At 44.8% G+C, this 11,159-nt stretch overlaps 2 protein-coding genes across 2 annotated transcripts; one reads left to right on the top strand and one right to left on the bottom strand.

Moving 5' to 3' along the window:
• Positions 1 to 2,426: 2,426 nt before the first annotated feature.
• PNRC1 (proline rich nuclear receptor coactivator 1) lies at positions 2,427 to 4,754 on the bottom strand. Its single transcript, XM_048845034.2, has 2 exons — positions 4,199 to 4,754; positions 2,427 to 3,524 (listed from the first exon to the last, which is right to left on the bottom strand). The coding sequence occupies exons 1-2, from the start codon at positions 4,607 to 4,609 to the stop codon at positions 3,081 to 3,083; spliced, it is 855 nt and encodes a 284-aa protein (XP_048700991.2). The 5' UTR covers positions 4,610 to 4,754; the 3' UTR covers positions 2,427 to 3,080.
• A 33-nt stretch (positions 4,755 to 4,787) lies between these two features.
• On the top strand, positions 4,788 to 6,130 carry LOC125634894 (BLOC-1-related complex subunit 6). Its single transcript, XM_048846232.2, has one exon. It carries the CDS (start codon positions 5,233 to 5,235, stop codon positions 5,806 to 5,808), a length of 576 nt encoding a protein of 191 aa, XP_048702189.2. The 5' UTR covers positions 4,788 to 5,232; the 3' UTR covers positions 5,809 to 6,130.
• Positions 6,131 to 11,159: the final 5,029 nt, after the last annotated feature.

Here is an 11,159-nt window from a genome sequence, read left to right as displayed (position 1 = left end):
ACCACATCCCTGTGGCCCCCTGGCGGGGGGGGGGGGGGGCAGAGGACTGAGCGCACTGCCCTTGCCTGTGGGTACCTCCCCTGAAGCTCCCATTGACCCTGCCCTCTGCCCCCTCCCCCCGGTACATGGTGCCAGCTTCTTCCCAGAGCAGGGCCTTTGGTACCACAGGGGTGGCAATCCCGCAGACGAGATCCAAAGCCCTGAGGGGTGGATCTGGCCTGCAGGCCGTAGTTTGGCCTTGTCTACACTACAAATGCTTTGCCAGTGTAACTATACCATCAGAGCTCCCTAGTGTAGTGCAGCTTATGCAGTTTTTCTGGAAGCATAACACCAGCTCCCTGAAGGATATTAGCTATGCTGACAGAAAAGACAGAGCTGTGTCTATGCTGGGAGTTTTGCAATCATAGCTATGTCTGATTTTTTTTTTTTTAAATACACCCAAGGGTACAAACGTTCCAGAGGATGGAGGGGTGGGGGAGCTAATAGTATATCTAGTCAAAAACGTGTAGATGGCGGACAAAGCCAGATAGCTTGACATTGGTGTCATGTAAAATCATGAAAAGGCTGATAAAGAATACAATTAGTAAAGAATTAACAGATGGCAGCATAATTAATGGCAATGAACATGGATTTATGGAAAATCACTTGTCAAACTTGGTATCACTTTTGGATGAGATTAAAAGTTTGGTTGACAAAGGTAACTGACAGATTTCTCTAAGGTGGTTGGTTTAGTATCCCAGGACATTCAGATTTTAAAGTGCTTCATTGATTTCTTAAATGGATGAAAACTGGCTGATCTCAACAAGTAGTTGTGGCTCTAGGGACATTTTTAGTGGAGTCCTAAAGAAATCTTCTTAGGCTAAGTCACAGCTGTTAAAGTTTGCAGATGACAAACTGATGGCATGACAAATAAAGACAAGTCATTTATATAAAACAACCTAGATTACACAGTAAATTGGACTGAGTTAAATGTGCTTTTATAGCAACATTTAAAGCGATACATTTATTCTTAAATGTATGGTGACAATTACAGGACAGAGGGACAATTTTTGAAAGTGACGAAGTCCTAGGACTGGGTCTACTCAATTTATTTAATTATATGAATTAATTGGGGGATGGAGTTCATAAAATTCTACATCTTAACAGAATAGATACAGCATATAAATGGAATATGCTATGCAACATCACTTTCTTCTTGTCCTTCAAGCCAACTTCCAATGTACTGAAGACTTCAGAATCTGGAAAGATGTAGACCTATTCATTGTTCCCTTTTGTTATATAATTCTCTTCCCTCCCAGCTCCCAAATTGGGAAAAAGGGTTCATAGAACTGGTTATTTGTAAAACTGAAGTTCTACTATATCAGTTCAGAACAGATAGCTAAATATAATACTAGTATAAAAGGAACTTTTATCTTAATGCTTATTTCCTTAAATGAAATAGTGGAATTTCCTTTTCTTCCCCACTTAGTTCTAAACTTTTCAGAAGTTCAGAATCATTTTAACTAGTATTGTTATTCTGAGCAAAATCTTAGAACACAGGTTTCAGAGTAGCAGCAGTGTTAGTCTGTATTCGCAAAAAGAAAAGGAGTACTTGTGGCACCTTAGAGACTAACCAATTTATTTGAGCATAAGCTTTTGTAAGCTACAGCTCACTTCATCAGATGCATTCGATGAAGTGAGCTGTAGCTCACAAAAGCTTATGCTCAAATAAATTGGTTAGTCTCTAAGGTGCCACAAGTACTCCTTTTCTTTTTTCTTAGAACACAGTAACTGCGGGAAGTGAATCTCGTGGTATCAGCAGTGGAAGCTGAACGGCAGACAGCCCATATGCATGCTTACCAGTTAGCCTTAACTTACTGTGAAGAGTAAAACATCTTTACTCCACTGAGACTGCAACTTCCTTCAGTAGAACTTCTTTTTCAGACCCCTATATCTCCAACTGTTTTAGTATATTCAAGGCACCAGGGGACAGGAATAAACAGTGGGTGAAATTTTCAGAAGTGCCTACAAATGGGGACAAATTAAATTTTCCATCATAAAAGGACTTTAAGATATTCCATTCTCTTCCTTACCTGGCTTGAGATAGCAGTCACCTACAAACTATTCTTAGTGCCATACTGTCCTCAGACCAGAGCTCTTTAATTTGAGCTAATTTTTAATGACTGTTCTTACTACATTGATAACAGCCTTGGTTTGAGTGTTGCATTAATACAGTTATAATTCTCAAACTTAACTGAAGTAAGTTTTAAAACCACATCCTTCAAAACTTCAAATTAATCGTTGTTGTGACAATTGACTAAGGTTTAATTTGGCATAAATAAGTACCTGGCACAAGGGCTGTCAAGAGCTTGAAATGTTATTTCAAAACTAATGAAAACTAAAAAACCTCTAGGTCTATAATATATTCACACAAGAGACAGACATGCTTAAGGGGAGGCCAAATTATTTTTTATTTTTTTTTTTAGTAACCAATTGTAGTTATGGCAAAAAAGCTCTGCTCCTCCTTTTTAGGAAGTAAGCAGTGCTCAAGTTGATGGGTTAGATTCTTTACTCAAATTCCAAAATTAGCTTGGTAAAAGGGATGAACAAGAATTCCAGATATTATTGCCAGAGCAGAGAGCAACAATTCACATCTGGATGAAAACTCCATGTTTACAATGGATTGTGCCACAGATTGCAAAACTTTTCAGTAGTGTATTAAGCTGTTCACAGTTGAATCTGAATCTTGAGATTAAAGAGCCGTTTTCTCCTTTCAAAATGTCATTACCTCGTGCAAATTAGTCAAGTCTTTCCAAGTGTCAAGCACACATTTAAAGCTGTCCATATTTTATATACAAAACACCTACCATTTGGGCAGTGCAAAATACATCCTTTCATAACAAAACTAAAATGTACCTCTCAAAGTATGAACAAGAATATACACATATTACATGATGTACATTATTTACACAGCCATAAAAAATATAATACAAAAGTTTGTGATTATAAGACTTGACAGTCCTTTTATACTTCATGTTGCAACAAGGCAAGTTTCAATTTCCTGGATGGAGTCCTCTTTGTAACTGCCCATAAATCTCGAGTTATGCTTGAACTTTTAGGAGAGTTTTTAAATGGACTGCCATCAGCTCCTTATTTTGGTCAGAATATTCAACAGTGCATCCCACCCAGTGACTGGGAGGCTTTGGAAGGACACTAGGAGATGGCGGGTCACTAAACTTTGCGCCAGCATAATTTTCTTTTTGGTTCGCTTCAGTTGGAGAACCAGGTTTCTTTGATTTTATGTTTCTGAAGTCCTCAGTGTTATTAACTGGCATTTTCTCCTGCTTTTCAATTGTCTCAGGTGACACAGAAAGTTGCCAAAAGTTACTTTCATCTTTTTTCACAGATGCGATCTTTGTGAGTGGCATGTTACATTTGCTCTTCTGTTTGTTACCCTTGGGCTGTTCACCGAGATGTAAGCTGTGAACAGGCTGGCAGTGGGGAGTGGGAGCCTTCTCAGACTTGCCCATCTTGTTCTTCAAGAGCTGCAAAGACAGAGACAGACATTCAAATAATGCACGACTCGGCCGCCAAAGAGCAGGCACAGGCGACGAGCCGTCCGGTCGCTCAGCCAGGAGAAGCGATGTCCTCTTATCGCCCTACCGTTCTCTGTCACTCCCTCCCACTCCCCGAGCTGGACGGGGTGAAGGAGTCCCCGGGAGCCCAGAGCGCTTCTGGGGGGATTCTCCCTCGCCCCAGCCCGGACCCCGTCCAGCTAGGGTGACCAGATGTCAAGTGAGAAAAATCGGGACCGGGGGGAGGTAATAGGTGTATATAAAAAAAGACCCCCCCCCCAAATCAGGACTGTCCCTATAAAATCGGAACATCTGGTCACCCTACGTCCAGCGCAGGAGCCGAGCGCCCCCCCATCCCGGCGGGGGCGCGGCTGTAGTGACCGTGGCAGCCGGGCGCCTCCATGGGGCGCTGCACTCCGCACACGTCACCCCCGGGCGCGCGGCCACCAGGCTAAATCCGGCTGTTGCTGGGCGCAGCCGCCAACCCCATTGGTGGAATCCCAGAACCAATCAGCGCGAGCGGCACCTCTCCCCTGCCCCGAGGGAGAGCGAGCGTAACGGAAACTTCCCCTCCCCCCACCGCCCGAAACGGGGCGAGAAGGGGAACCGCTCCCCGCAGCACGAAGCCCGAACCCTCCCCATACCTCCTTCCTGAGGGGCTTGCTGGGCGCCGGTCTCGGAGGGGCCGATGTGGGGGGCTCCTCGGCCGGGGCGGTGGGAACAGCTGGCGTTGGGAGCGTGTGAACGTCTCCCGCGCCGGGGGCTCCCAGCGGGGCCCTTCTGCCCAGGCCAGCGCGGTGTTGTTGGTACTGCTGGTAGCGGCTCGGTAGCAGCCCCGAAGGGCTGGGCCGGATCTTTCCCTTTCTCCGCCTCACTCGCTTCAGCGCCGGCCGCGCGCTGCCCCCCGTCCCCGCCAGGCAGCAGCTGGGCTGGTTCTCGCAGCTGTTGTCCCCCCGCATGAGGCGCTGGAAGAGGCTGGGGGGTAGCCGCCGGGAGTCCTCGGTGCCTGCCGGGAGCCGGGCCAGGAAGGGTGGCGGCGCTGTGGTGGTGACCATGGCGGGAGTCGGGGGTTCGGAGCTGCGCAGTGGGAGAGAAGAAGGCGCCGGGAAGTGGCCGCAGAGCGTCCGCAGGGACTTTGTAGGGTTCGATGGTGGTGAAATCCCAGATCCGCTGCTAAGAGAACATGGCGGGGGAGTGAGAGGAACGGCGAGCAGCGCCCTACTGTTGTTACTCCAGAGGCACACGCCCTCTTCCGCCGCCGCACCAATCAACACAGCCGGGCACAGCGAATGACACGCCTCTCTCTGGCAATGACCAATCCGAAGAGACTGAAGCCGTAATAGGCCCGCCCTGGCCAATCCAGAAAGACACAAACACTGCAGGGCGCGCCCTCTTCATATCGCCTCCAATCAGAAGAGAGACAAACGCAACGCGGCACGCCCCCTGCCCTCAGAATAGGCCAATCCGGAAACCGATAAGCAGAACGAGTCACGTCCTCTTTTGGTAAGCATCTGCCAATCGGATGGGACATAAACAGAATGGATTCCGCCCTTTTCCTCCACTCTAGCCAATCAAGAGAGGCATAATCATTGGGGCGACGCGCGCCTTCTCGTTACAGGTCCTAGCGGGCGCGGGCGCGGGCGCCGTGGGGGGAGGAGGAAGCGGCACGGCGGCAGTTATGGCGGAGGGGCGCCGCGTTCCTCCCGCGGAAGCAGAGGGACCTGGGGAGCAGGAGCGACTCGGGGCCGAGCGGAGCCTGGAGGCGCTGAGCCTGGAGGGCGGAGCGGCCGGCGCGGCGGCGCGGCAGCCGGGGGGTCGTAGAGCCACCATCGCCAGCGCGCTGGAGCTGGAGGGTAGCGTGCGCCGCCAGGGCCTCCTCACCCACTTCGTAGCCAGCAACTTGCAGCGGAAGATCCAGCTCAGCGCCACCAGCCCCATCCCCCCCGTAGACCCCGCGGCGCTGCGGGAGCTGGTGGCGCTGGCCGGGCAGGTGGCCGCGCAGGTGGATGAGCTGCTGCGAAGCGTGCACTGCGGCCTGCAGGCCCTGACCGCCCTGAGCGTGGGCTGCATCCAGACCTACCGCGACGGCGTGGAGAGCCTGGGCGAGGCCGTGGACACCAGCATCCGAGCCATGTACACGCTGGTGGCGCGGTGCGAGGAGCTGGACCTGGCAATGCAGCCCGTGCCGGCCTTGGCCAGGCGCATCCGTGACATGAAGGGCACGCTGGAGCGGCTAGAGGGGCTCTGCAAATAGCGCTCTGGGGCTGCCGTAACCCCTCCACCCATGGCCCAAGTTTCTCAAATACCGTGTGCCTAATCCAACGAGCCATCTCCAGCAGGTGCTGCTCCTTCGCACACGCCGCGCCTCGGCATGTGGCAGCTCAGGAACTGATCACAGGCCCAGGATTGATACTTGAGGAAAGTTTGCCTCCCCTCGAAATCACTTTATACTCATCTACCTTGATCTCCAGGGCGGGTGACTTTTTCCACTGCTTTTTCTGTTGAATGTTTTCTTCTGAAATACCAATGAATAGTTCCACTAAACTTAAATAAAGATCTTTGCTATTTTTTCTCTTCCTGTGGTTTCCACTCTCAGTAAAGACAGATATTTTGAGTCCTAATCTCCTGACAACTTTTTCCATAGGTGCTACAGTGTATTTTCCTTCCTTTTTTTTTTTCCAGGCCATTTGAGACCATTTTGTGCATGGACACAGTTGCAGAATGGGACTCAAAGAGCCTCTAAGACTTCTTTTGGTTGAAGGAACCATGGTAGTTGGGATATACTAATTCTTTGTTTTTGCAGAACTGTTCAGAAGCATAACAAAGTTTAAAATTCGGTTATGTAAATCATTTACCTTTTAAAATGAACTAGGTGGCATTCCTGTTTTAAATTAGGTAATTCTGATTGCTCCCTTGCTTTCTCCACTTCCCTTACGGGATAGTTCGAGAATCTGATATTTTACGCACTTCTAGGGTTGAAAAATAACTCATCCTCATGTAGAAGCTAAGATTCCCAGCTGTGTTAAGATGGTATGGAAAATAGATTTTAGTTTTAACAGTTATGACAGTCACTAAATTTAGGGAAGACAGTAACTGGTAATCAAATAATTGATTTTTAATTAGCAGTATCTCATAAAGTACTAGTGTTGTATTATTGGAAAATGGGATTTTTTTTGCCTGCCTTCGTTGTTAACCGAATAATTGGATTTTAAATCTCTCACTGGTTCCTTAGAACGTAGTAAATCCTGACTATCAGACCACTGTAACTATCTCTTGTACTCTTGTCATCAAGACAGTGTTGAACCAGTGCCTCCGCATACTAATAGGAGTTACTGTGCTGGTGGAAGTACTGACTTTATGTTGAGACTTTCACAGAGGTCCTGGCTGCATGCGGCTATTAAAGCTTTCATTGCACTTTTCATATGAAGCAGGGCTATTCTCACCAACTTCTCACCTGAACTTTACTTTCAGTAGAGAAAATAATTCTTTGCCTCTCTTCCTAACAACTGGTGTGCTTTCAGTAGCACAGAATTAATGCTGGATTGCATTCCAGAGATGGCAGCACTTTATTGATAGGCAAATCAGTTCCTTTATAGTTCCTTGAAACTGTTCAAGCTATTTGAATATGTCGGGACAAGCCATGCTGTCTGAATGTAAAACGGTCTTTTTTTTTTGTTTGTTTTATTATGCCTTTCATTATGATGCGTGTTACTTACAGGTGAGATTAGAAATGCTGCATGTTCATGAGTAGAGCCCTGTAAATCTGCAGATATCTGCGGACCATTTTTGCAGCTCTGATGCAGATACAAATTTTGTATCCATGCAGAGCTCTATTCGAGAGTTCTACTTCACTACCACTCAGGACACAAGATATGGCTACAAGAGCCAGTTTGTTCCTACTTAGAGAGACAGCAGTCTTGTTTGCACCTTTTCCCCTTGAATTCTCTCACTAGTACTGTAGCACCTGTGCAGGTTTACCCTTGATAACAATGGCAGGAGCATTAGTATTGACTGGCTGTTGGTGTTTTTATCACAGTGTGGTCTAGGCCTGCCCAGACCAGTATATACAACACGGAGGTAATATAGTGGCAACCGGTCTGTGCTAGTGCTATCATTGGTAGAGTTATGCTGGTGGTACAACAGCCGTGGGAATTTTTAAGAAAAAGCTCATTGCAGATATGAGCGTATAGTAAATGCATCGTGCTTGTAAGCATAGTGACTGCTGTCTGAAGGCAGACAGAACACTAAAGGATAACTCTCTCTTCTTTTTCTGCTGTCTTAGCAGGTCCCATCTCTGCTGCTGCTTTGGGACTGCTCTGTTTCCTGATGTGGAGAAATGAGACCCAAAGGTCTGAAGTGTTTCTGCAGCCCATACAGGCAGAGCAGCTTTGGTTTACCACCACTGTCTCCTCTGTCTTCTCGCACATGCAATGGAATGTGCTTTAACACACCAAAAAGTCTGTTACTCTTTGCAATATGAGCCATAATTTAAATTTTAAAAATTCTCTTTAGAGTGAGAGATGCTGGAATGTTTGTTGCTAAGATATAAAGCAGTGGTGGTGATTAACATTCTTAATAGCAAGCTACATTTCTATCCTGTCCATCACCAATCCTTTTTAGCTTTTTCAACACAGACCCTAACTTGCTTAATTGCTAAATTACAAGTGGATTTTATCATTCACCTTTTAAAGTGCAGATGCCTGGCATAGACTTGTGTCCTGCTCTAATCACCTCTCTGGTGCCACTGAGCTGACTTGCTGCCATCTGTTTGCAGCACATACTAATACAGTTATCAGATATTAAGTACATTTCTTACATGGGTAAACAAGGATGCCTTGATCTTTAGAACTGTTTTTATGTAAAGTTATATTTCTAGACAGTTCAGTTCAAAGTTTCTACATATTTCTCACAGCTATTAAAACAATAGAATATGCAAGGCCAGATTCTGCCCTCTGGTACAACTCATTGGGTTTGCACAGGTCTAAGTGAGGGCAGAATTTTGACAGGTGAAAGTTCAGTACTCATTCTAAGCAATGGATTTATCAAAGTGCCTACTGCACAAATGTTTCATGCGTGTGTTTTTTATACAGTACAACTACATTTATTCAAAATGTTTTGTGAACATAAAATCCCTTAGGAAAAAAGGGGGAGGAGTGGAAAGTTGAGAGGTATTGAGTATGTGATTCACACCAGGGGATTTAACCAAGACTTGGATAACGGCAAGTATTGAACTAAAAGGTTCAGGTAAATGGAATTTGCCCATATTTATCTTTTCATTGTGCATGTGTAATTGGCATTCCATAGCTAGACTATAAGTAAGCTTGGCAGACTTTGATTTTTGTATTTTGTAATTTTGACTTAATATTGATTCTTAGTTTTCAGGGTTTTTTCTGTTTTTTAACTATTTTTAATATGTACATTTGTGGGGAAATTAAGGGAGGTTCAGGGTTAGGGCAATTCTGACAGCAAAGGGACTCCCAGTATTGACAGTGGACTTCAGAGAGCTCTCTGGGAAGGCAAGGGGTCCAAGACACCCGAGAACAAGGTACAGGGGAGACACAGAGACCTGGTGGCACAGAGACCCCAGGCCAGAGCTGTGAGGAGGACAACGAACCACCCAGTTACGGGAGAGTCCACCCTCCTGCTGAATGGCTCCTGCCCGGGTACAGCTCCCATGGTGAGGGAGTAGAGCCATGATAGTGGGGCTGCACAGGGTTCCCTGCATAGCCACAGGTTCAGTGATGCCTGATCTCTGTAGGTGCTAGCTAGATGAATGGGGAGGCTGCACTTACTGACTGTAATGGGTGGATTTTTTTTTTTCATTGTCAATTTCTGTGTGTCAGGTGAAATCAACATTTACAGAAACCAACGATTGAAATTGAATCTTGCCAGGCCTGTTTACATTATTGGTGTTTGTGCATAAACTACAGATTCCCTAATTTTGTCTGGAAAATATATTTTTAATTCTATGGGGAATAGAAATACATGATAACTACAGAATTATTTGTTGAAGGGTTTTGCTGATTATTATATAACTCTAAACTGTATGTTTTCTCAATTCTTTTTATACAGAAAATGTGGTGTACCCATATGGATGCCTACTGAGCTTTAAGACTAGCTGAATTCTGCTCAGGCTATAGCCACTCAGGAACAAACTTGCCATAGAGCATATTTCAGTGAGCCAACTAGGGTTAAAAATGCATGGATAACTGCAGCAAGCTTTACATCAAAGAGACATTATCACAATAGCCTTTACAGATGCACGTACAACAAATTTTTTTGCTCCCAGTGGCACCTGAGAACTCAGGAGCAATCGGATCCAAAAGCATCACCTAAATCATGAAATGATTTGTCTAAAGGTGGGTGAGCCCCCTTGATGAAGAAAGATAACATTTCCACCACACTCTCAAGATACGCCCACTAATACACTTTGGTCCTGTATATATATAAACCATAAAGTTCAATCTTACTAAATATGAAGTATTGTTGAAACATGCATTAAAGGCCTTGATCCTGCAAGTTGACCTGGGCGGTCACCCACATCCTTCCACCTATAGCACAAGTTTTAGGCCTTTAAAAAACAAAAGAAAACAAAACAAAAAAAAACCCCAAACCCAACTTGTTAGCCTAGTACTGGCTTTAAATAAAAAGAAAAGGAGTACTTGTGGCACCTTAGAGACTAACCAATTTATTTGAGCATAAGCTTTCGTGAGCTACAGCTCACTTCATCGGATGCTCCGATGAAGTGAGCTGTAGCTCACGAAAGCTTATGCTCAAATAAATTGGTTAGTCTCTAAGGTGCCACAAGTACTCCTTTTCTTTATGTGAATACAGACTAACATGGCTGCTACTCTGAAACCTGGCTTTAAATAGTAATTCAATTGCAGTTGAGCTATTTTTAATTCTAATTTTCTATTTAAAATGGTTAAATCAATAGACTTAAATAGCTTCTTGTATAGCAATTTAAATAATTTGAAAGTGACCAGTTGTTAGTAAAGTATCACCTAATGTGAATACAAACATTTTCACTTTTTAAATGGTGCTTTTCTTGCTTTTGGTAAAATAGGCTTGTATGTTAATTTGGGCCCTAATCCTGCAATTTGTTTCTACAGGGATAGGCCCTGCACCTGCACAGAGACGCATTAACTTTATTGCAGAGTCAAGTACAGGAGTAGGGTCTCGGGCAGTAAGTTTTGACAGTGATGCCAAATGATGAGCATGAAGGAAAAGTAATTATGAACTGTTTTTTACATTGCCAGTCTGAGTTGTTAGAGGGGAAATCTTGTTTGTAATGTTTTAATCTATGCAAATATTTTTATAGGCCTGTTTTGGGGGAGGTTTTTTTTAAATGTCTTCAGTTCATTCTTAAATTGTACATAATGCTCTTCCATTGAATGAGGCAAAGGTCCTATGGAAAGAGTATGTGATAACTGTATTAAAGATTGTATCATGTTGCATATGCACAAGGGGGCTGACCGAACATTGTACAAGCAATCTTAATTCTGGTATTTCCTAATGTCTGAGGCCTTGACTTTGAAGTCAGTGTTCTTTTAAATAGTTTTTTTGGTATGTAATCTTTATAGATGCTGAAAATTATATATTTGG

The sequence above is a fragment of the Caretta caretta genome, chromosome 3 (genome assembly GCF_965140235.1).
Source record: "Caretta caretta isolate rCarCar2 chromosome 3, rCarCar1.hap1, whole genome shotgun sequence".
Lineage (NCBI taxonomy): Eukaryota > Metazoa > Chordata > Testudines > Cheloniidae > Caretta > Caretta caretta.
This window is presented reverse-complemented; position numbering and strand designations above follow the sequence as displayed.

Bases quoted from the DNA above. Each gene is read 5' to 3' on its own strand.
- PNRC1 (XM_048845034.2), bottom strand. From the start codon at position 4,609: ATGGTCACCACCACAGCGCCGCCACCCTTCCTGGCCCGGCTCCCGGCA. The intron at 3,525-4,198 runs GTATGGGGAGGG...CTGTCTTTGCAG, and splicing joins GCAAGCCCCTCAGGAAGGAG to CTCTTGAAGAACAAGATGGG.
- LOC125634894 (XM_048846232.2), top strand. From the start codon at position 5,233: ATGGCGGAGGGGCGCCGCGTTCCTCCCGCGGAAGCAGAGGGACCTGGG.